General features: G+C 43.0%; 1 protein-coding gene across 16 annotated transcripts in view; it reads left to right on the top strand.

The window, feature by feature from the left end:
• KIF21A (kinesin family member 21A) overlaps window positions 1-24676 on the top strand; it is a 99198-nt gene that overhangs the window by 62618 nt on the left and 11904 nt on the right. For 2 of the 16 annotated variants that reach the window (XM_083701281.1, XM_083701272.1), the window contains 15 exons: window positions 303-502; window positions 1387-1494; window positions 2590-2658; window positions 2767-2981; window positions 3780-3933; window positions 5062-5259; window positions 6254-6355; window positions 7686-7851; window positions 8324-8344; window positions 10859-10919; window positions 12053-12107; window positions 12699-12922; window positions 17483-17593; window positions 18161-18289; window positions 21050-21088. In XM_083701281.1, coding sequence (XP_083557407.1) covers window positions 303-502; window positions 1387-1494; window positions 2590-2658; window positions 2767-2981; window positions 3780-3933; window positions 5062-5259; window positions 6254-6355; window positions 7686-7851; window positions 8324-8344; window positions 10859-10919; window positions 12053-12107; window positions 12699-12922; window positions 17483-17593; window positions 18161-18289; window positions 21050-21088 — 1852 coding nt within the window. The remainder of the gene's footprint in view (window positions 1-302; window positions 503-1386; window positions 1495-2589; window positions 2659-2766; window positions 2982-3779; window positions 3934-5061; window positions 5260-6253; window positions 6356-7685; window positions 7852-8323; window positions 8345-10858; window positions 10920-12052; window positions 12108-12698; window positions 12923-17482; window positions 17594-18160; window positions 18290-21049; window positions 21089-24676) is intronic. The other 14 variants (XM_083701283.1, XM_083701280.1, XM_083701274.1 and 11 more) reach the window with 7 other exon arrangements.

Raw genomic sequence — 24676 nt, 5'->3', positions numbered from 1 at the left:
TTACTAGCAAACACGAGCTTAAAGTAACCCCTTTCCAGCCCCAGGAGGAGCACGGGGAGCATTCACACTGCAGCCAACACTCTAACATGTCACGACACACAGTTTGGAAAACTCTAAACTTAGAGGAAGGATGGAATTGATGTGATATTGGAAATTATTTTTTGCATGTCCCTTTTTCGTTCACACTAAAGCCTTGGCAAAAAAAAAAATGATGTTCAAATGAAATCTTGGCATTGCAAGTTAGCCACTGAACCTATTGGTTCATGATTTATAAACTGAGAAATCCATTGCCATTTCTTTAGGTTCGGTGGAATCTTGCTCAGAAGAAAAGGCAAAAAAGGTTAAATCGGAGTATGAAAAGAAGCTCCAATCCATGAATAAAGAGCTGCAGAGGCTTCAGGCTGCTCAGAAAGAACACGCACGATTACTTAAAAATCAATCTCAGTATGAAAAACAACTGAAAAAATTGCAGCAGGATGTGGCAGAGATGAAGAAAACAAAGGTACTTTTTTTTTTTTTTAAGCACAGAATACAATGCTGCACGTGTCTACCTGAACAATGAACTATATCCCCTGGCATTATGGATGTATTCTTCCTGCTTAAAAAGGAGTGTCAAAGTTGGTCAGTTCAAGACTGAAATTATTCTCCATTTTGGTCATCTAGTTAGGATGATCGCTTACCAAGTAGTAACTTACTGTGGTATACAGTTTCTTGGAGAAGCTATTTATTTTGTACGCGTTCACCCAAATGGTGAGGAGAGTTTCTTCTCAAAGCTGTCTTGCTTCCTTGTATTTCTGGCAGGGTGCAATTGCATGACACTCTCACTATGAGGGCAGAGACTGCAGACTACTCTGCCTCCCACTTTGCAAACAGTTGCCTGAATTCACTCCTGCTGACTGTGGAATTCGAAAATGTCTCAGAAGACGGTCCTGTTACCTAACTGCTTGTTAGCGTTAAGGATGCAAATCACATTGCAACAATATTCTCCAAGAGAATGGTTACAATGAAGGATTATTAAGTACAGTGGTACCTTGGGTTACATACACTTCAGGTTATATACGCTTCAGGTTACAGACTCCACTAACCCAGAAATAGTACCTTGGGTTAAGAATTTTGCTTCAGGATGAGAACAGAAATTGTGCTTTGGTGGCACGGCTGCAGTGGGAGGCCCCATTAGCTAAAGTGGTGCTTCAGGTTAAGAACAGTTTCAGGTTAAGTACCGACCTCCGGAACGAATTAAGTACTTAACCCGAGGTACCACTGTATGGTAAAAGGGCATCAGCCTTATAGCAAAAATAAAAAAAATAAAAGCAGCTTTCTCCCACGAGATCTGAGTGTGTGAAAAGCAAAGCTGCATTTTAAAGGTGACTGAATAATTTTATACAGGTTCGTCTGATGAAGCAAATGAAAGAAGAGCAAGAGAAAGCCAGGATGAATGAATCTAGAAGAAATAGAGAGATTGCTCAGCTGAAAAAGGAGCAGCGAAAACGAGAGGTGATTATTAAATGTATCTACTGCAGGTTTTTTTTTATGTTGTATGAATTTCAAAAGCTCCCGAAAGCTCTGTAAAGGTTTTCAGGTGTTGACACGTGCTATTTTATTACTGCTTTAGCAATGAATAGCTGGAATGAATTTGGTTGACTACTCATTGTACTAAAGTCAGCAACGAAAGTAGAATAAAGTTTTCAGCTGATATGTTTCTGCAAGGTATTTCCTATGGTATTGGTAAGCAGTTAATTCATGGGGCTGGCTTGCTAACACGTTAGAGAAAAATTTCAGTCCTGTGCATACTTATTTGGGAATAAGCCTTTCAAAGATAGTGGAATGATAGGACTTTGCTTTACTTGTGGGATGTGAAGTGGGATTACTATTTAATGCTTACCCCTATAAGCATTAAACCTGGGTTAAACCACAGAGCCTAAGACTTGCCGATCAGAAGGTCAGCGGTTCGAATCCCCGCGACGGAGTGAGCTCCCGTTGCTCAGCCACAGCTCCTGCCCACCTAGCAGTTTGAAAGCACGTCAAAGTGCAAGTAGATAAATAGGTACCGCTCTGGCGGGAAGGTAAACGGCATTTCCGTGTGCTGCTCTGGTTCGCCAGAAGCGGCTTAGTCATGCTGGCCACATGACCCGGAAGCTGTACGCCAGCTCCCTCCGCCAGTAAAGCGAGATGAGCGCCACAACCCCAGAGTCGGCCACGACTAGAGCTAATGGTCATGGGTCCCTTTACCTTTATAGAGGAAAAATCAACAAATGTCCCCCTTCCTTGGCTGGTTGTACCAATTAAGTGAATGATGGTATTGAGAGAATTGTATCTCATCATCATCATTTTATTTATATGCCGCCTTTATAGTTAAAACAACGCTCAAGGCGGCTTGTAGCATGTCAAGATTTACATAATTACCAACTTAACAAAAGTCATAAACAATAAATAAAGCACATCAAAAGGTACACAACCAAATGGAAATTTCCCCTCACATAAATCTAAAACAACATTAATATCAATAAGAATTTAAAATGACATAGATAAAAAAAACCCAATTTTTAAAAGTATACAAATCCTTGACTTCTTATTGGCTTTTCTTTACAGCATCAGCTAAAACTTCTGGAGGCTCAGAAGAGGAATCAGGAAGTTGTTTTGCGCCGGAAAACAGAAGAGGTGCCGGATTATTTCTGTGTTGCAATTAAGTGCAAGCTATTATTTGAGATTCCTATAATTTGTACATTAAATAGGTCCTTATTAGACACTGTTGTCTCACTGCTTTAGGTTACAGCTCTTCGTCGGCAGGCAAGACCTTTGTCTGATAAGGTGGCTGGGAGGGCAAGCCGGAAGCTGAGTCTGCCAGAGCAGGCTAATCACGAACCAAGTTCTAGTGTGCCATCGGTAGACAATGAAGGATTGAGAGCAGCGTCACAACAGAAGATGCGAATACCCGTAGCAAGGGTCCAAGCATTGCCTGCAGCCACGACCAATGGAACCAGGTAATGATGGGCAAACCTGTTATTGTCTTGCTACTTTTGAAGTCTTGTCTTCCTGTAGACATTTAAAACGTCATTTTCCAACTCCCAAGGGAGGATTTATGGTGCTGTGTTATAATCCTGGATGTGGATGGGTTTGGGGTGTGATGGGGAGCAAATGAGAAGGCAGGTTTTACAACAACAGTGGTGATCGCATGGGAGTGAGAAGAGAGCACAAGTGATGGTTTAAAGCAGGGGTCAGCAAACTTTTTCAGCAGGGGGCCGGTCCACTGTCCCTCAGACTTTGTGGGGTAGGGGGCGGACTATATTTTTTTGGGGGAAATGAACAAATTCCTATGCCCCACAAATAACCCAGAGATGCATTTTAAATAAAAGCACACATTCTACTCATGTAAAAACACGCTGATTCATGGACCGTCCGTGGGCCAGATTTAGAAGACAATTGGGCCGGATCTGGCCCCCGGGCCTTAGTTTGCCTACCCATGGTTTAAAACAATGACAGATGTTTGAGTAAAGTACCTTCATACAATGGAATATTTGAGGTCTTCTCCTTTATCTCTCTAACATGAGGCAGTTGAAGGAATGGTTTGAATACAGTGAGAAGGACACTGAAAGGAAACGAGTGGCTGTTTTAAGCAATCTGCGATACTGAACACACATGACTTAAGATTTTTTGAAAAAGAGTCGCACATCCCCCTCAAATTTCAAATATTAAAAGTGTTCTCTTTTATGATTACTGGTACTGAATAAAAATGTTATAGCATTTTATGTGAACGACGTAAATCTTTGAATTGCTTGCAGGAGTAAATATCAAAGAAAAGCGATGACCACAAGAGTTTATACCTCCAAGGGAGCGAGGATGAAGTGGCAGTTACTCGAACGGAGGGTGACTGAAATCATTATGCAGAAAATGACCATATCCAATATGGAGACTGACATGAATAGACTACTTAAGGTGGGTCTTTCTTTCTTTCTTTCTTTCTTTCTTTCTTTCTTTCTTTCTTTCTTTCTTTCTCACCCCTTCAGCTACTTGCAACATCTGGGAAAATGCCACTTTTCTGTTGGGTGAAAAGTAAAGTACTTTTGCCCTGGTCAATGCATGTACAGTAGTACCTCGGTTTACATATGCTTCAGGTTACAGACTCTGCTAACCCAGAAATATTACCTTGGGTTAAGAACTTTGCTTCAGGATGAGAACAGAAATGGCACGGTGGCGGCACAGAAGCAGCAGCAGCGGGAGGCCCCATTAGCTAAAGTGGTGCTTCAGGTTGAGAACAGTTTCAGGTTAAGAACGGACCTCGGAACGAATTAAGTTCTTAACCTGAGGTAACACTGTATGTCCATCATGTTGAGACATGATGCTGTTTTTGCTAGTTTTGGCATGCAAAAAAATGGACCTGGATAATATAAAGCCACCATTGAATTTTCATATTACCTCCAGCTTTCACAGAGCTTTTCAGTGGAACCTGTTTATATATTCAGTTTCCAGTAATTAAGTGTATATTAATTAGCTATGTACATGCATGTATGAGAAGGGACGCAAGTGGCACTGTGGGTTAAACCACAGAGCCTAGGACTTGCTGATCAGAAGGTTGGTGGTTCAAATCCACGTGATGGGGTGATTCCTGTTGCTCGGACCCTGCTCCTGCCCACCTAGCAGTTCAGAATCACATCAAAGTGTAAGTAGATAAATAGGAACCGCTCCAGTGGGAAGGTAAATGGCGTTTCCGTGCGCTGCTCTGGTTTGCCAGAAGCGGCTTAGTCATGCTGGCCACATGACCCAGAAGCTGTACGCTGGCTCCCTCGGCCAGTAAAGCGAGATGAGCGCCGCAACCCCAGAGTCGGCCACGACTGTACCTAATGGTCAGGGGTCCCTTTAGCTTTACCTTTATGCATGTATAAACCGCCCTTTAATGTCGTAAGACCAGCTGTTAAGTTGCATATTTGCTGCTTTAATGTTTCTTCCTCCCACAGAAATGCAATGAAAAGTCATGTCTGCTTTATCTAATTTAACATTCTACTGTAAAACATTTGACTGTCTGATTTTCACAGCTTGTGTTTCACATACACATTTTAATTACAGCAACGTGAAGAACTTACCAAAAGGAAAGAGAAGCTTTCCAAAAGGAGGGAGAGAGTTATCAAAGAAGGTGGCCCAGAGACCGATAAAAACATCCACAACATCAATGAAGAGATGGAGTCACTGACTGCAAATATAGATTACATCAATGACAGTATTTCTGACTGTCAAGCAAATATCATGCAGATGGAGGAAGCAAAGGTATGTCAGCCCCAAAGGTTTTGTGAAAGAATTATGTTCAGGTAGGGAATTAATTTTCTTTTATTCAGCTATTAATTGCACTCTGCAGTTTTCTGCATTTATGTGCTGTACGGATTGCATGCAGATTAAAACATCAGAGCGAGCTTTTGTTGTGTTTATGAACTAGATTAAAGATCTAGCTATAACTTTCATCTGTACGGTTTCATAATAATTTTATTTCTAAAGCAAAGCCATAAGTAAGTGAACACCCTCCTACATAGCTATGCAAGGCTGCAACCCTATAGGCTTGACTGTGAGCGAGCCACATTGAACACAACATCAAACATGTGTAATATTGAACTGTAAATTATGGATTGTCTCTCATCTTTCCCAATTCTGCATTTTCAATATATTTTGCTTGAAATATCCTTATGCTTACATATAGCTGAATGTGCTGAAAATTTGGCACTTAGTTGAATAATCATATCTCTTAAAAGAAGCTTTGTTTGTGCTACTTTTCTAAATATTCCAGGCTTAATAGAATTCACTTTAATTTTGAAAAGTTCCTATCGGAATAACACTCCGATAGCCATATAGCGATGGGACGCGGGTGGCACTGTGGGTTAAACCACAGAGCCTAGGACTTGCCGATCAGAAGGTCGGCGGTTCAAATCCCCGCAACGGAGTGAGCTTCCGTTGTTCGGTCCCAGGTCCTGCCAACCTAGCAGTTTAAAAGCACATCAAAGTGCAAGTAGATAAATAGGTACCACTCTGGCGGGAAGGTAAACGGCGTTTCTGTGCGCTGCTCTGGTTCGCCAGAAGTGGCTTAGTCATGCTGGCCACATGACCCGGAAGCTGTACGCCAGCTCCCTCGGCCAATAAAGCGAGATGAGCGCCGCAACCCCAGAGTCAGCCACAACTGGACCTAATGGTCAGGGGTCCCTTTACCTTTAGCCATATAGCATCCATGTGAGTTTTTCCTGACTTACCACCCTGCTGTCTTTGATTTATGCAGGAAGAAGGAGAGATTCTGGACGTCACTGCGGTAATCAATGCCTGCACTCTAACAGAAGCTCGGTATCTACTTGACCATTTCCTTACAATGGGCATTAATAAGGTAACACACCTGGTGGGAACCCTGATGTGTCTTGTACTGGATTACTGTTGCAGGGGCTAATGGCTGGGTGACATCGCTGGATCTTCACAAGCATCTTAGACTTTAAAACGGTATAGTCCAAAAATGTGAAACAAATCCAAAATAGCACTTGCCGAATATGGATATGCCTTTCTTTTCTCCCCTCCGCCAGCACTGCCCAAATCTGCCCCAGAGGGTAGGGAGACCGTGCTTTGAGACAGATTTGGGAAGTGCATGGGGGATGTTGGAGGGTGGAAGAGAGAAACCAAAAGTCCCATTGTTTTGGGAGGCATTGTGGGATGGTGTCCAATATATACAATAACCTCCCTCTCACCCCCTAAGAATTATATACAGTCATACCTCGGGTTACAGACGCTTCAAGTTGCGTGTTTTCAGGTTATGGATGTGCTGAAACCCAGATGTACTGGAATGGGTTACTTCCGGGTTTCAGCGCATGCGCAGAAGCGCCAAATTGCAACCCACACATGCGCAGACGTGCTGCTGTGGGTTGCGAACGTGCATCCTGCACGGACCATGTTCGCAACCCGAGCGTCCACTGTACGGCCATGGGAAAAAGAAAGTACACCTGCATTGAATTCTGTTGTTTTACATACGAGGACATAATAGCAATCATCTGTTCCCCAGCAGGTCTTAAAATTAGGTAAATACAACCTCAGATGAACAATAACACACGGCATATTACACTGTGTCATTATTTCTTTTAACAGAAATAAAGGCAAAACGGAGAAGCAAATTTTGGCCCAAATGATGCATGTCAACAGGAAAGCTTCTTGCCAGAATGGAAAAGTTATTTGCACATTTGCAAGACTTTATCTCTGGTGTACGTTAAGGGGGAAATGGTTTTTATGGGTCATTTCCCCACCCCCTTGGGTGTTGAAAGTATTTCTAAATGTTGATATTCATGTTGGTTTTTCACAGTATGCGGGACAGCCCAGGGCCAAAGGTTACAAATTGTGTCTCCGTGAAGGAAAGTTCACATACAGATAATGCAATGGTAGCAAAACATCCATTGGTTTATAGCAGGGGTGGTCAACTCCCAAGAGACTGTGATCTATTCACAGGGTGAAAAACTGGCAGTGATCTACCCCCTTTTGGGGGGTTCAGGTCATTGGGGGAGCCAGTGATCTACCAGTGATCTAACACAGATGTCAAGTGATCTAACAGTAGATCACGATCTACCTGTTGGACATGCCTGGTTTATAGGATGGCACCCATAGATACAATAAATGTCTATGCCCACCCACTTGCGTAGAGTTATTTAGAATCAAACTATTTTTTGCATCTTTAACAGGGTCTCCAAGCAGCTCAAAAGGAAGCTCAGATTAAAGTACTTGAAGGACGCCTCAAACAAACAGAAATTACCAGTGCAACGCAAAACCAGTTGCTGTTTCACATGTTGAAAGAGAAGGCAGAATTAAATCCTGAACTTGATGCTCTACTAGGCCATGCCTTGCAAGGTAATTTTAATCCTCTACAAAATGGAATTATACTGCATGCTAGATTTGCCGATGATGCATGTTTTATTAGGTGTGTTTCAAATAAGGTGCTTTGTGAATAGATGCTGTACTTTTTGTGCATGTAAAGGTATTCCCCCCCCAAATAACAGTGTGCTCAGCAATGAAAATCAGGAAATCTCATCGTTAATCACTGTTTTGTAGCTTGAATTCAATATTTGGGTAATTTAAAAAACAAAACAAAACAAAATTAAGTGTCTTACAAATTGGAATAATTTTAAAAATAAATTTTTTAACTTCTCTTATTAAAAAACAAAACTTGTGATGTGTACTTTATGGCATCTATTCTGCTAGTTCTGATAGGTTTAATCTGATTATAGTGTAACATAGGACTCTCTTATTTCCCTCTCTGCAAATGGATTGGTTTTGATTGGAGTGTTGCTTTTTGTTTCCTCCTCGCTGTTGTTTTACACAGACCTAGATAGCGTTCCGCTGGGTAAGTATATGTAGCTTTCTGTGTACCTCACAGCTGCATGTGATACTAATGATACACGTGTACACTAACTGGCGCATCTTAGAACGTCCGCATACATAAAAGTTTGCATGCACTGTTTAGGAGATACGCTCAGAGTCCTCTTTCCTTAGATACAAACTTCTTACAAAATATTGGTTGTTAACAACTCAGACAGGCACGAATGCAAACAGTGTGAATGTACTTAAAAGCTTTTCGTTGTTCACCCGGGATGCTGTGGCTGATACACTATCTGCTGAGACATTTATGTGCTGCTCTCTTTTACTGTAGCTGTAACACACATAACCATTTTTTCCCCAGAAAAAAACCCCACATTAACTCTAAAACTCATTTTAGCAACACAGAGACGATGAGTGCTTTATAGGAATCTTGTTTTAAAATTCATGTGTTAGGGTGAACCTGGCATATCAAGTTGTGTATTGCATAGTTAAGCAATGGCTATAACTCAGTACGTGCCAATGGGCAGTGAAAACATTCATATTGAATTGCAAAACAGGTATGTGGTTTTCTGGTTTTTTTTAAATTGCCATACAGTAATCAAAGAAAGCTACTGGTCAGGCTATTCTGTTCAAATTTATTTCTTCGAGATGTATAGCCTCCTCCTTGTTAGTGTCCGTTGCATTGATGGCCTGAAGGCAATCTGGAGAGCTGGAGCTTATGTCAAGCTCCTCAACCACACTATTTTAGTGCCATACTACATAAATATATGAATGGGTCAAGGTTTGCTCCATGCATACCCACTAGAATGCAGTCTCAAGTTAATGTGGTGCTGTGCTTTAAAGGGTGTGTGTTTCTTAGCCCCTAAAATCGAACCCAGGATTAGACTTGGAGTAGGTTTCAGGCTCACATGCTCCTACCCTTAGTATGTGAGTGGAACAATTAACAGAAGGGTCTTCGTCTTCCACAGTTCAGTGGCTCCCTTGTCCTTCCAGTCGTAGGGAAGGGAGCGTGTGAGCTGGAAGCACAGTGTCTCTATCCCAAGTTACAATCCTGGAGCTAAGTAATGAGCAGACATATCTGTTATGTACTGAAGTTCTCACCCTGGGCCAGCAGGGGGATACTGTAGATAGTTCAGGTCCACATATGCAAATAAGGGATCGAAAGTGACGTTCAGTGATTGGCTAGTTACAGAAAATGGTTACTGTTGCATTCTAGTGGAGCTCTATATAAGCAGGCTGGCTGAACCCTTCAGTTCAGTTCTGTTCTGGTCTGTGAATAAACAAGAGCTGTTTGAAGAATTGCTGTGTCGTCTGATAAGTTCACCCACAACTTAACAATATCCACAGTCTTCCAGGAGATAGGGATGAGTAAGAAGAAGTAGACAACTGTGGGATGTGTGGAGCGAAGAGAAGAAGTACAAGGAGAGATGTGGGTAACATGGTGCTTTGAGGATAGGCAACGAATGTCTGAATGGTGCAGCTGGACCCCTTACAACCTTGGCCCTAGCAGTTGCTTTGTGCATGTGCTGATTCCAGGTACTGACTTTGGTGTGGATGTGCGTTATGGTGCATATAGTTCCACTGGTAAAACCAAAGTAGCTAGACATCTGTTCAATCTGGTTTACCAAGTGCCTTTTGAGTGGCAGCAGGGTAAGGACCCCAAAGGACCCTAGAGACATCACAGTTACCTTTTACCTTTTTGTCTTGTCTCCCCGCTGTTCTCTCTATATGTTTCTGAAATAAGCTTGGTATACACTCAGTGACGGGTGGTACATTTTATTATGGGCTCGTCCATTTGGCATTTCCCTGCATGCCGGCGTATTTATGATGTATTGTGGCTGTAATTGACATGCATGCTAGTGTTTCTTTTTCTTGTGTGAGCAGACGGATAGTTCCTCCTGGCACTATTTGTTTCAGGTCCCATTTCATCTTATGTAGTTTTTCTTCCTTCCTGTTCCCTCTATTGATGTTGTAGATGTTTAGGAAGCTGTTGTGTAAATGTAGAGTAGTGAAATCATCTTGCTTTATAGGGCCCAAATGGTTGTTTGTTTGTCAAGTGCAGTATTTTGTCAAAGTAGAAGCTAAATGAATGCAAAGTAGAATACACTCCATCTATCTTTCTCACTGCCCCTCAACTCAATATTTATTCAGAGCCATAATGAAAAATGGGTATACAGGGATATTATATGTCTAAGCCGAATATATTACGTCTGTCCTCCCTGCTTTCCTAGTGATACATTTATAATTTTCCTATGTGATGGTTAGGAAAGTCAAAGCAAAAAACAAACAGAAAACCTATTTTCCCTGGGCATTTGGGGAAAGTAAAGAAGTCAAGCAACAGGATTCAGCATCAGGGACATTGTGGGAAACTAGATCAGTTTAACTCCTACTTTAAGTAAAAATGAATTAAGTGTGAGAGTTTGATATATGGAAGGCAGTGCATATTATTCTTGTTTTGGGTAATATGAGGAGCCTTTGGGGTAGATATATGCTGCGTGTGAAACTGTCTAACAAAAGAACGACTTTGGGAATTTTCCAGAAAATGTGGAAGATAGTACTGATGAAGATGCTCCTTTGAATAGCCCCGGAGCAGAAGGAAGGTGAGAAAAGAACATAAACAGTAACCAATAGCTACCTCTAAAATGGCTTTTATTCGCGATGAATTAGTGTGACCCTCTCTCGGAATTTTCCTTAACCAGTTCTAAGCAAACTGAGGAATGAGCAATTTGGCAAGGAGGTAACTCTCAAAAATAGTGAACTTCCCCCTCTAACTAGCAGCAACGCTGTTTGGCTCCAACCCTTGGCTTATTTTCACATATCCATAAACCAGGAGGCTTGGCTTTAGCCCCATCTCCCAGATAACTGAATGAAAAAGAACCTCGAGTCTCTTTATCTCCCCTACAGTGGCTGCTTCACCAACTTCCTGGGCCGATCACACCCTTTCTTTGTTCTGCCTCTACATACTTTGGAAACAAACCCAAAATTTGGGGCCATGTCAGACATGCTTACTCTTCACTTGAAGACGGTTTTGATAAGTTTCCTATCCTTTCTGAAGAGCCCTGGGTTCATCAGAGCCCCAAGGTGTTGCCTTCACTTCAGACACTGTCTGGTGGCTCCCTTCACCTCTTTCCTTCACCTCTCGCTTTAAATGTCTGTTTTGTAGCAGAGTGGCCTTCGCCAAACCTTTCTCATACCTCTTCAGGCTTGACAGTCCTTTGCCTCCTTCTCTGTGGCAAATCTTCCTTATCTCTCTCCCTCTCTGCTGTCTCAGCTTCTTCTTTCCCCCTCTTCCTTCCTGCTATACTCTGTTCTCCCTCAAACCAACTTTCCTTCCTCACCCCATTCTCACCCCAGGTTCCCTCTCCCCTTGCCCTGGGACCTGCCTCAAATATATCAGCAGCTTCCCTTTCCTCCTGCTGCTGGGAAATCCCCCCCCCCCCATCTCATTTTCCGGGCCACCCAGTCCACCTTCAGGCTGATGATCTCCCAACGACTGTAGCATCAAGTGAAGCCTTGCATATTTGAACGAACCTAAAGTCAGCTCAAAAGTCGTAGTTAGAAGAAAGCTATGTGCTTGGGTGAGAGAAGTCTATTTATTTATGTGTAGGTATTAACCATGAAATAACACTCAAAGCTGTCGCACTGTAGCTGCTGTCATGTCTAGCTGCCCAAGGAGGGAGGGAGTTGCCTTGTTTCTCAGAGATTCCTGCTAAATTGCTAATTTCATTTACAGTTCTTTATCTTCAGACCTCATGAAGCTTTGCGGCGAAGTCAAGCCTAAAAACAAGGTAAGGTGTGTGGATATAGCAGTCTTTGGTGCAGTTATGCCATCTTCTGTGACCTCCTTCCACCCCCACCCCCAAAATACAAGTACCGCTTAAACAATTTTTGCAACCTTTCTGGTTTGCTTGACACCAGGAGCCCATCTATAGCTTAGTGAGAGATTAAAATGAACCTGAGAGAAGAGGCTGTGAGCTCTGATATTGTACAGCCTTAGTTTGGCTTAACATGTTGTGCAAATCAGCTCCCTCCCAAAAAGCAGAAACGACTTTTGCACTAAGCTTGGGGTTTTTTGCATTGCGTGTGTCTGTCAGCAGTCTGGGCTACAGTGAAACTCGGGAGGCTCCTAAGCTTGCTTTGGGAATCCTGATTCTGGCCAGGTACTGAAGGCGAATCTGGAAGTAGATCTGGCTTAGTAATGGTGACAGATTTTTTTTATATATATAACAAAGTAAAATGGAGCAGATTTGTATTTTTAAATTGTAGTCTGGCAGGGTTTAGGGATAAGGACCCTGGGATCCAGCACACATACAATAAATGCAAACCGTTTGGTGCTTCATGCAAAAGTGTTTTTATTCTCCTCTTCCAATTGATTGCAGGCCCGCCGTAGGACGACGACCCAGATGGAATTGCTTTATGCTGATAGCAGTGACCTACCCGGTGCCATAACCCTTGAAGTCAGTGCAGATAGCACAGCAATGCCTGGCCCTCTTCCGCCTCTTGCAGAAGCTCAGGAAGGTGCAGTGAACATTGACCTGAGAGAGCCTGCTGTTAGGGATAGGGAGGCCTCGCAGGCAGCCTTGCCTTCTAAGATTGGCGGCATGTAAGTTTCACACAATGCACTAACTTTCGTTTGGCATCCTAACATGCATGATTGCTAGGTTGCAACGGCCCCGTGGCTTTTTATGAACTCTGCCTGGAGTGCTAATTAGGACCTCAACAGGGAAAATCTGTCGCCGGCGTCATCCTCTTAACTTCTGCTCTGCTGTTACCTCAAAATGGCTGCTTAGTTTTTTAAGTTGATCTTTCTCCCCTCCCCTCCCCCCCCTTTGGTAAGCACTAATTCACATACCATAAGCCCCAGTTTCTGCAAGATTATAATTTTTTTTTAGTGCTGTTGTAAAACCGAATTGTTTTAAAGTCTATCTGAAATACTTTGAATGGAGTGGATCCATTAGATCAGGGTCGTCCAACAGGTCGGTCGCAATCTACTGATAGATCCCTGTGATGTTTTGGTAGATCGTGGTCCTTCTCTGGCTCCCTTTCCTCTGCGTAGGTAAATCTGACTTCTGCCTCGCCCCCTTGTTCTGCCCTCCATTGTTGTTTCAGGAAGGGAAGACGGAGCTTCCATGTCATCCATAGTGATGTTTTTGTGAGTGACTTAACCCCTAGTTCCCTTGCCTCTCCCCCCCCCCAAAAAGGAACTCCCCTCTCCAAAGAAGCCTGCACCTTAACCCCCCCCCCAAATGAGGCTTTTCTCCTCCCAAAAAAAGCTCTACAACTTTGAGCTGAACCCTAAAAAGACAGGGGTAGACCACTGCCAGATTTTAATTCTGAAAGTAGATCACAGTCTCTTGGGAGTTGGCCATCCCTGCATTAGATCATATCCGATGTGGCTCTTCCACTCATTTGATCTGCTCATATGATCCAGCAGAAGAACCCACTTGCTTAGATAGCAGGCCCCTGAAAATCTGTTCCTGAAGTCTGGGAAGACGCTCTAAAACAGTATGGAAGGTTGTGGCAGAGGCTGCCCTATCTTTTAAGTTACTAGAGGTCTCTGCTAGGTGACGTCGGTCCACAAACAGAATGGAAACATTGGCCTTCTCCCCATTGAAGTGAACTTCCATTAAGTGTTTTTAAAATATCTTGGGACCTTACCAATATCATACTCCATTTTTGCTGCCGCATGTGATGGCTCAGCACACAGAAAATCAAGACTGACAGCTTAGGCAACCACCCCGTGAAGCGTTCCACTTGTTTTCCAAACATGAGCTGCATTCTTTATGTAAATGGTATTGGTTAATTAAGGTTCATGAGACTACTGTTAGCAGTTAGCACTTCTGGGTAAAGGTAAAGGGTAAAGGGACCCCTGACCAATAGGTCCAGTCGTGACCGACTCTGGGGTTGCGGCACTCATCTCACTTTACTGGCCGAGGGAGCCGGCATACAGCTTCTGGGTCATGTGGCCAGCATGACTAAGCCGCTTCTGGCGAAGCAGAGCAGCGCACAGAAACACAAATTACCTTCCTGCTGGAGTGGTACCTATTTATCTACTTGCACTTTAACGTGATTTCGAACTGCTAGGTTGGCAGGAGCTGGGACTGAACAACAGGAGCTCACCCTGTCGTGGGGATTCAAACCGCCAACCTTCTGATTGGCAAGTCCTAGGCTCTGTGGTTTAATCCACAGCATGTAGGAATCTTATTCCTACACCATACAGGAATTTTTAACTAGATAATGTAAAACAACACAGAACTTTTTAGATACAAATCCCTCACATATATGAGGAAGATCTTGGTAAAATTAACTAAATTGCAAACAGTGAAAAATAGGTGTAACTTCCTGTATTAATCTACTTGCTACAATAAAGCTACCGAGTCTTCTTTTTTTGCAGCAGCAGTAAGCAGCTCAGAATGATTTCTAATAATTTCACTTTTTATGCATGTTGCTTGTGGCAGTAGAAGTAAGCATTAAAATGCTCCTGAGAGGCACTGTTATTAACAGTCTTGGCTTCAACGCTTTTGCAACCACTCTTTAAAAAAATGCTTTACTCAGGGTAAACAGTAGAGTGTAAAGACTGAGAACTCAGCAATGATCTTGGAGCTTCACACAACTTACAAAAAGCAGTTATTTTGTCATGGAATCCAGGGTCCAGGTAATCTCCCCCCTCCCCACTGCTGCAATTTTTAACGCATTTCTTTCCTTTTGGAAGTCAGTGTACTTTGCTCCCTTTGCTCCAGTGCAATATTTGTTTGCTTTTAGTTTCCACAACAAATGCAAAAGTGTTTAAAATGGGTTGATTTACTGAGAACCACTTTATTTATTTTAGGGTGCACACCTAAGATGCTTAAAGTCAGGGTTGGGGAATCTCTGACTCACCTGCCTAATCAGGCCACCAGTTCACCCCTCCCCATTTGGCCCGTGAGGCCTTTTTGGGTCAAGCCATGCCAATCTGCCCCACACATGACGTCATGTATGACATCACTGAGCAAGAGGTCATAAATGATGTCACGTGTGGAGTAGGTAAGGGCAAGGCTCTGGGAAAATGGCATTTTCAGAGATTGAAAGTGTGTCTGTAAAGCTTTGAAAAGGGTTCTGAAGACCCCTGTGGGCCAAAACATCACTGTGTCGTCAAGCAATTTGGAGGTAGGTGACTCTGCTTGTCTTTGCCTCAGTCCCTTATCTTCATAGCATTATTTCCAGATGTTGGCCATCTTAGTAAAAAGGTAAAGGGACCCATGGCCATTAGGTCCAGTCGTGGCCAACTCTGGGGTTGCAGCGCTCATCTCGCTTTATTGGCCGAGGGAGCCGGCGTACAGCTTCCAGGTCATGTGGCCAGCATGACTAAGCCACTTCTGGCGAACCAGAGCAGCACACAGAAACGCCGTTTACCTTCCCGCTGAAGCGGTACCTATTTATCTACTTGCACTTTGATGTGCTTTCAAACTGCTAGGTTGGCAGGAGCTGGGACCGAACAACGGGCGCTCACCCCGTTGCAGGGATTCGAACCACTGATCTTCTGATCGGCAAGTCCTAGGCTCTATGATTTAACCCACAGCGCCACCCGTGTCCCTTGGCCATCTTAGTATGTTACATCAAAAACAAGAAAGGGTCTTGTGATACCTTAAAGATCTAACACATTTAATCAGGCGCACTCCACAGGAACCTATGCCACAATAAATTTGTTAGTCTTTAAGATGCCACAAGACTTCATTATGGCATTATGGCCACAATGCAGAAAATAACAACAAACCATGGTTAATCAAAACCCGAAGTAAAAGCTCCAGAATTTCTGCACACCCAACAAACTGTGGATAATTTTAGCCATATTTTTATTTGAAACAAGCCAACTTCAAATCACAGTTTCCTATCTCCTCCTTGCAGATGCCTTGTTCTACAGTTACTTCAAATATGAGCTCAAAAATTAAAGGTGTGACTTAACAAGTAGATGAAAGGTGGCCTCTTAGATCTCCCTCCCTCTGAGGTGGAAAAATACTTGTGTCTGGGATGTACCGCTCAGACTGCAGTGATTGGCTGTTCCTCCATCAAAAGTAGAAAAAAGCTTCCTATATGTAAACATGGAACCTAAATATTGGGAAGGGTGACTAGTTTAGAGGATTTCATCTTGGCATCTAGGGAGGGATCTCTCCTATGCCTGCATTTCATTCTATATATCGTTTTGTATTTAATATTTAATTATTTTTTATTTTGTATACTGCCATGTCTTTTAATGTGCACCCTGCCTTGAGACTTAAGTGAAGAGGTCATATAGAAATTATTTTAATCAGGGATGGAGAAACTTCAGGTGTTGTTTAGACTCCAACTCCCATTGGCCCCAACCTGCATGGTCAATGGTGAGGGATAATGGGAATTCTCTCTTGGCAACATCTGGAGGTTTATAGACTTTAGGTAAAGGTAAAGGACCCCTGACCATTAGGTCCAGTCATGACCGACTCTGGGGTTGCGGCGCTCATCTCGCTTTATTGGCCAAGGGAGCCGGCATACAGCTTCGGGGTCATGTGGCCAGCATGACTAAGCCGCTTCTGGCGAACCAGAGCAGCGCACAGAGACGCCGTTTACCTTCCCGCCAGAGCGGTACCTATTTATCTACTTGCACTTTGACGTGCTTTCGAACTGCTAGGTTGGCAGGAGCAGGGACCGAGCAACGGGAGCTCACCCCATTTGAACCGCCGACCTTCTGATCAGCAAATCCTAGGCTCTGTGGTTTAACCCACAGCACCACCCACGTCCCATAGACTTTAGTTACCCATTATAGACTTTACTTACCCATTCAGGAATCAAGGGATAAGCAATGCCTATATGAACCAGCTCTGACTTGCAACTGAATATATACAAAGCTTCCATTGAAATCTTGTGACTGGGGTGTAATGAAGTAGTAATTTGGAAACTTGGACAATGATGGCATGGACTTTAAATGTTGTACATGAAGAACAGTCAGAGCAGCTGGACAAAGGGAACTTGGAAGCACCTAATGCCATTTTGCTGTTTTTTTAAATGCATACTTGTGAATTTACCTCAAAACATTCATTTATTTATTTTTGTCTGCTTCTGTTGTATAGAATTGGAACTCAGAGTGTAAAAAGAAAGAAAATAAAATTCAGTGAAGAGAATAAGAAATAGGCAATGTTTTCTGTTCTCTCAGGTCTAGGCAGTCATCTCTGACAGAAAAGAAACTACCAGAACCCTCACCTTTATCAAAGAGAAAAACCTATGAGAAATCTCCAGATAAACCAAAGTCAAAAGAGCAAAAACAGTAAGATATATGTATATAGATATTGTATATTAATAAACACTGTTACTTGAGAGTTGCAAATATTGAAAACGTTGTCAGGATAAAATGTACGCCACCTGGAGCTCCTTGGAAGAAAAATGGGATATAAATGCAATAGATAAATACTTGTTTTCCTTCAATAAGTTTCTTTTCATTGCATTGAATATCAATGCAACATCTGTCATTATTTGGTTTTTTTTGAAGGCTTTAGTGTCTTTGAAAGATACACAGCCCTATATTTTTTCATCCTTGAATTCTTTCATTTTACTCTGCCCTTTTCTAGGTATTGCTTAACTTTTAAAAATCAAAAAATGTTTGAGTACACTGCCATCTTGTGGCCAGCAGATTTTTAAAAATAACTGTGTAAGGATTATATTTCTGTTCTGCCAGAGGAGCATGCAAACTGCATTTCTTAATTAAGCAAGCAGGGCACCAATAAGTTGTTCTGAGGCATGTTTCATTAGTTTTTTTTAACCTCTCTAACAATTTCATTTTCTTTTTTTTTTTTTAATTTGAAGAGGCTTTTAATGTTTGATTTTTTTCTTGTAGCTCAGATTCTGGAACCTCAGAGGCTAGTCTGTCACCTCCTTCCTCCCCACCAAGCCGGCCCCGTAATGAACTGAATGTTTTTAGTCGTCTCACTGTTTCTCAGGGAAACACATCAGTTCAGCTGGATAAGTAAGTCGCAAAGGGAAAGACCAGATTCCCACATTGCCCAAGGCGCACATAATAAGCTGAAAACATAGATACAAAATGTTAATGTTCTGGCTCTCTCTGGCCAGGGACTGAAAGTATAACTGCTATTTCTCCTCTTGTTTGTCCCCACTCCCAACCCCTCAAAGTAGCTTTTTAGACATGGCATGGAATTGCCACGGTTCCATCTCTTGTTTCCTGATGAATCTTATTTCTTGTGCTTCTATATGAGTTAAAGGTAAAGGGACCCCTGACCATTAGGTCCAGTTGTGGCCGACTCTGGTGCTCATCTCACTTTATTGGCTGAAGGAGCCGGCGTACAGCTTCCGGGTCATGTGGCCAGCATGACTAAGCTGCTTCTGGCGAACCAGAGCAGCACACGGAAACGCTGTTTACCTTCCCGCTGGAGCGGTACCTATTTATCTACTTGCACTAGATGCTCTCGAACTGCTAGGTTGGCAGGAGCAGGGACCGAGCAACGGGAGCTCACCCCATTGTGGAGATTCAAACCGCCAACCTTCTGATTGGCAAGCCCTAGGTTCTATGGTTTAACTCACAGCGCCACCCGCGTCCCTTCTATATGAGTAATATTCCCTATAAACCAGGGCTGGGGCCTGCTCATGAGGCTCAGGGAGGAGGTTGCTTCAAGGCAGCAGACTCTGGACAGCTGAGAAGGGTGCTGCCATTTCGTGCTCACCGCACAACCACCCATCCCCCGCTTCCTGATCCTCTCTGTCTTTCTTTTACCCCAGCCCATCTCAAGGCAGTTGTGGGGCAGAGTGGCCTTTTCAGCTTGCACCGTCTGTTTTTCCATGCCGTGTCCTTTTAGATCTCAAGAGTACTTCTTTGCTAGGCTCAACAGCACAGCGACTCTTACAGTTAGGGTGTTCCTACACAAAGGAATTTTCCAGGTGCTCTCATTCAGCATCCATAAACAACATGTCTTAGGGTAAAAAAATAAAAAAAATTCCTTCCAGTAGCACCTTAAAGGTAAAGGGACCCCTGACCATTAGGTCCAGTCGTGGCCGACTCTGGGGTTGCGGCACTCATCTTGCTTTATTGGCCGAGGGAGCCAGCGTACAGCTTCCGGATCATGTGGCCAGCATGACTAAGCCGCTTCTGGCAAACCAGAGCTGCGCACAGAAACGCCTTTTCCTTCCCACCAGAGTGGTACCTATTTATCTACTTGCACTTTGATGTGCTTTCAAACTGCTAGGTTGGCAGGAGCAGGGGCTGAGCAACGGGAGCTCACCCCGTTGCGGGGATTCGAACCGCCGACCTTCTGATCAGCAAGTCTTAGGCTCTGTGGTTTAACCCACAGCGCTCCCCACGTCCCTAGTAGCACCTTAGAGACCAACTAAGTTTGTCATTGGTATGAGCTTCCGTGTCTGCATGCACATGAAGAAGTGTGCATGCACACGAAAGCTCATGCCAATGACAAACTTAGTTATCTGAAGAAGTGTGCATGCACACGAAAGCTCATACCAGTGACAAACTTACTTGGTCTCTAAGGTGCTACTAGAAGTTTTTTTTAAAATTTTGTTTCGACTATGGCAGACCAACACGGCTACCTACCTGTAACTATGTCTTAGGGTAGAGCTGTTGGCATAGGATACGACCCAGAGAGGGACATCTCAATGCCGCTAGCTTCCAAGTGTTATTTTTCTCATGTGATGACATGTTTGAGTTGATCCAGAATCTCTCTTGCAAGATTGCTGAACTTCAAACGCTGCCCAGTTTTGTTTAACTCTCAGCTTTTGATTGTAGGCTGGTGGCTTTTTTCTTTTTTTACTCCTGTTGCTGATATTTCTGCTGTTGCGATCTAATGTTTTCCCCGGCAAGTCTGCAGCTACTATACATATCTCTAACAGCTGCTTGCAAATGTCTCCGTAGATTAAGCCCATGCTTGTAGCTGTTTTATATACCAGCTAAAAGTAGTAACCATTCTAAAGCTGCCAATACACTAATGGAAATAATGGATTGTATCCAACTAAGTTCTGCTCAGAGTACATCCACACATATACAATGAACCCGTGCTAACTTTAAGGATTCATTTCAATGAGTAGTAGACATATACTACTCTGAGTATGACTAAATTGGATACAACCTATTGACATTTACGGCTGTTTGTATGCTTTGAGCTTTAGCAATTGTAACCCAGAATCACAATTTTGGCATGTTAGATTTCTTATCAAAATGAAGGCTTCAATAGCCTTAATTCTTAAAAGAATACTGCTATGTTTTAAATCTGGATGATTTTTAAATCATTGCAAAGTGAAAAACAAAAATAACATGACCAAATCTCAATTTAGTTTTTTTGGGGGGGAAACACACATCTTTTTTATTTTAAACTAGATAACTGTAATTTTGAACATGGTTCCAAAGCAGATACCAGCACCCTTAGTTTCCCCCCCCCACCCCCGCTCATAATGCATGCACAAATTAACATAAACGCAAGCAGGCACGTTGCAGCCATTTTATTAGGATCTCCCCCAACCGAGTTCTCTAAGAATTCTTGAGGAAGCTGGAAATGGCTTGCACATGAGTCTATATGATATGAACAGTATATGGGGAAAGATACAGATTTTGCGGCTCACTCCCCCAGCGTTACTAAACTCAGTAAAGTCTGCAAACTGGTGCCGCCTCCTTACATAGCGATGCGATTGTTCATTCTTTTTGCAATGGAATTTTTACTCTGCTGATGCCTGTATTCTTTTTCCGTAATCCTACCACCGTTCATTGTAGGTCTGATGAAAGTGATTCCTCTCTCTCGGAGGTACACAGGTACTCTCTCTTCCTCCTTTCCATCTTCTGGAATCTTATTGATATGTTTAATACCTTACTGCAGTTCTTAAGTTAACTAACTCTTTTCTGCATGGCTTTCTTTATTCCGTGTCCCCTCCGAAACATTCATATGTTCCTTGCATCATTTTATTTTTATTGTGATGGAAACGTAAAACATTTGGTGTGGGTTTTTTCTTTGTCCAGCATGTGTACTTTTTATAGCATTCAATGGGCAGAAATTTGTGTGTGTGTGGTTCACTTCTTTTTGTTTAAACACATTTTTTCTTTCTTTTAAATCCCTGGAAAACACGATAGGTCAATATGCACCTTTCTTGTTGTCCTCAATCTGCTTTGTTGATAGCGAAAAGCTATATTGAACTGTGTGGTAAAAGTCAGGGTTTTTTTCCTCGTATATCCTGTGCCGTTGTTCACAATAATATTGTATTCTAAAGATGGGCAGAATAACATATCTGAAGGGGAAAATCTGTTTCACCAAAAAAGAGCAAATAGCAGTAATTACTAGCATTTTTATTTCTTATAGTACTGAGCAAAGACTGTTTTTCCTTTCTATAAATAAAGAGGCTAGGAGATATATAAGCAACTTCTAAATGAGCCAAATTCAGAAAGGGATAGGAGTTCCATTTCTTATTATCTTGAATTCAGATTACATGATCAGACAAACTGGCCCTGTATGCACTATACATTTACAGCAGTGTCATACTACAGTAAACATCCATCGTTTCTCCCCCCCACCCCGTATCAAATCCTGGGATTTATAGTTTGTTCCAGGTGCTGAGTGTACTTAGGAAAACTCTATTCACCTCATAGATCTACATCTCCCAGAGTGGTTTAACCACCAATAATCCCTCTTCCCTGGGAACTGTATCTTTGTGAGGGGGAAAAAGGTAAAGGGGACCCCTGGCCATTAGGTCCAGTCATGACCGACTCTGGGGTTGCGGCGCTCATCTCGCTTTATTGGCCAAGGGAGGCGGCATACAGCTTCCAGATCATGTGGCCAGCATGACTAAGCCGCTTCTGGCGAACCAGAGCAGCGCACAGAGACGCCGTTTACCTTCCCGCCAGAGCAGTACCTATTTATCTACTTGTACTTTGATGGGCTTTCGAACTGCTAGGTTGGCAGGAGCAGGGACCGAGCAACGGGAGCTCACCCCATCACGGGGATTCGAACTGCCGACCTTCTGATCAGCAAGCCCTAGGCTCTGTGGTTTAACCCATAGCGCCACCTGCGTCCCGTGAGGGGAATAGGGCTCTCTTAAGTACACTCACCACCCTTAACAAACTACAGTTCCCAGATTCTTTGAGCGAAGCCATGGCTGTTTAAAGCTGTAAAGGTACAGTGCGATGGGGCCATGGATAGCATCAACCGTATTCTCATATTTTTCAGCTGTGTGTGAGCTTTTATATTGCACACACAGCTCCTCTGCCTGCAACAGCTCCTCCATTCATTTAAACTGAGGAAGTAGGTCAATGTGTGCATCTCTCAACCTATTCCACTTTTTCTCCTTGATGTTTGTCACAATACTTTGGACAGTCATCCCTCTTTCTCTCTCCAGTATGGTCATTTGTAAGGGTTTCCTTGTAGTTGTTGTTTTTATGGTAGTTGTATCAGCCACACAACCTATTCATTGCCCTTTTCAAGGATATATGTAACCTCTTCTCTGCTGTGTCACCTGAGAATTCTGCTGAATTCTTCTACTCTTCTCTTTATTGATGATACCTGGTTTGCACTATGCATGTCTACAGTCCACTTTAGGGTGTGTGTGTGTGGTTTTTTTTAAAGCAAGCAACGTAACTGGGCTTTCAATAGGCATCTCTGCACTCCTTTATTGCTGGAAATGCTGGAGCTTCAAAGCAACAGGGAATTCAGTTTCTCCCCTGTTCGGAAGCAATTGCATTTGTAAGGAAAATCTGGAATTGGGTCCAGTTCTTCCATAACTGCCACATCAGGTTAGAAGACTAAATGTTCCATGTGCTGCATGCATCTACCTTGACTACACATTTCTTGCCAGGATAACTTCAACTGCATTTCTCAAAATGTATAAGCTACTCTTTGCATCCAATTTAATACCTTCTCTTCACTTAAATTAAATTTAACACAGACATACACACACACACACACACACACACACACACACACACAACTCACCTTTCTGCCCACTAAGGAGGCTTCAAGGGGTATTGGTGTCCCCGTTTGACAGGATAGAATACATGTTAGCTGTGTCTTAACTACTGTTGATTCTGCCATGGATGCAACGCTTTTGTTAATGGAACCCAAAACTGCATGCAGACTGAAAGTCAATTTAGTTCAGGGATGAGGAGGAGCCTGTTGCTCTCTAGATGTTGCTGGTCTTCAACTTGCCTCATTCCTGATCATGTTGGCTGGGACTGATAGGAGTTGAATACCAACAACATTCAGATGGTATGGGGTTCTCCATCCCTGGATCAGTTTTTTATGTATCCAGTCAGTCTAAGCACCCATTCATACTTCCAATTTCTGTAAAGGCTAAACCCTTCATAGAAAAGTGAGTTGGAAACATGGGAAATTTTCCTCACCTGAAACGGCCTCCATGAGAAGATAAGCAAAGGCATCCTTTTGGGGAGAATACTGGCCTTCAATCCTTCTATCCCACACGGACGATTCCTTCATGCATTTATTTGTGCCGTTTCCCTGCTACCTTTCTGCCTTGTCAGGGACCCAAAGAGATGAACCAAAACAGAACACAAGAATCCAACAATATTATACAGTGGTACCTTGGTTGTCTAATGTAATCTGTTCCGGAAGACCGTTTGACTTCCGAAATGTTAGACAACCAAGGCACAAAGGGCTGGCTGCAAGTTCAATTGGAAAAATTGAATAACTCACAGCGGAAGCCATTCAACTGCCAAGGCACGTTTGAAAACGGAAGCAATTACTTCCGGGTTTTCAGTGTTCAGGTTTCGAAACGTTCGGTTTCCGAGACGCTCGAAAACCAAGGTACCACTGTAAAAGTCATAATCGGTGGCGGACCTTGTGGTCTTGAATTTCCGCAGTGACCTGTGTGATACCAAAATTCAGGGCCCCCCCTCCTCTAATGCTCCATTCTAAATCATAGTTGGGGCATTCCCTGTGGTTTCCCAAGGCTCTGAATCTAGTTCGATGTGTTAATGTGTGGAATGGTTCCCTGCTGGAAATCCATGGCGGCAACAACTTCTAAGATTACCAGTCCTTGTTCCAGACAAGTGAGCTTGTGATCTGATCCATCAGGGCTCTCACTGTGTTCTTAGACAAGAGCTGCTCAAGGTTTAAAGCAAGCAAAAGGTTGCCAAGCAGGTTGAGTACATAGCCAAGTAAACAGAGAGTAACATAGCCCTCACATCTGAGGGTTGTGGGGTCCACTCTGGCTTGCAATGGAAACATTCCATGCTAAAAGCAACATGCAAGCTGCTTTCAACATGATGAACATTCCCTGAGCTCTGCTTCTACTTCCCAAGGCAGCTGCCTCCTGATCTGCCCATATGGTTGAGTTGGCCCTGAAAGCATTGATTTTTAAATTTAATGCAAAAAATCGTAAGAGACCAGATGCATGG

The sequence above is a fragment of the Podarcis gaigeae genome (genome assembly GCF_964106915.1).
Source record: "Podarcis gaigeae genome assembly, chromosome: 10".
NCBI classification, from domain to species: domain Eukaryota; kingdom Metazoa; phylum Chordata; class Lepidosauria; order Squamata; family Lacertidae; genus Podarcis; species Podarcis gaigeae.
The sequence above is the reverse complement of the archived record's forward strand: the minus strand, read 5'-3'. Positions and strand labels throughout refer to the sequence as shown.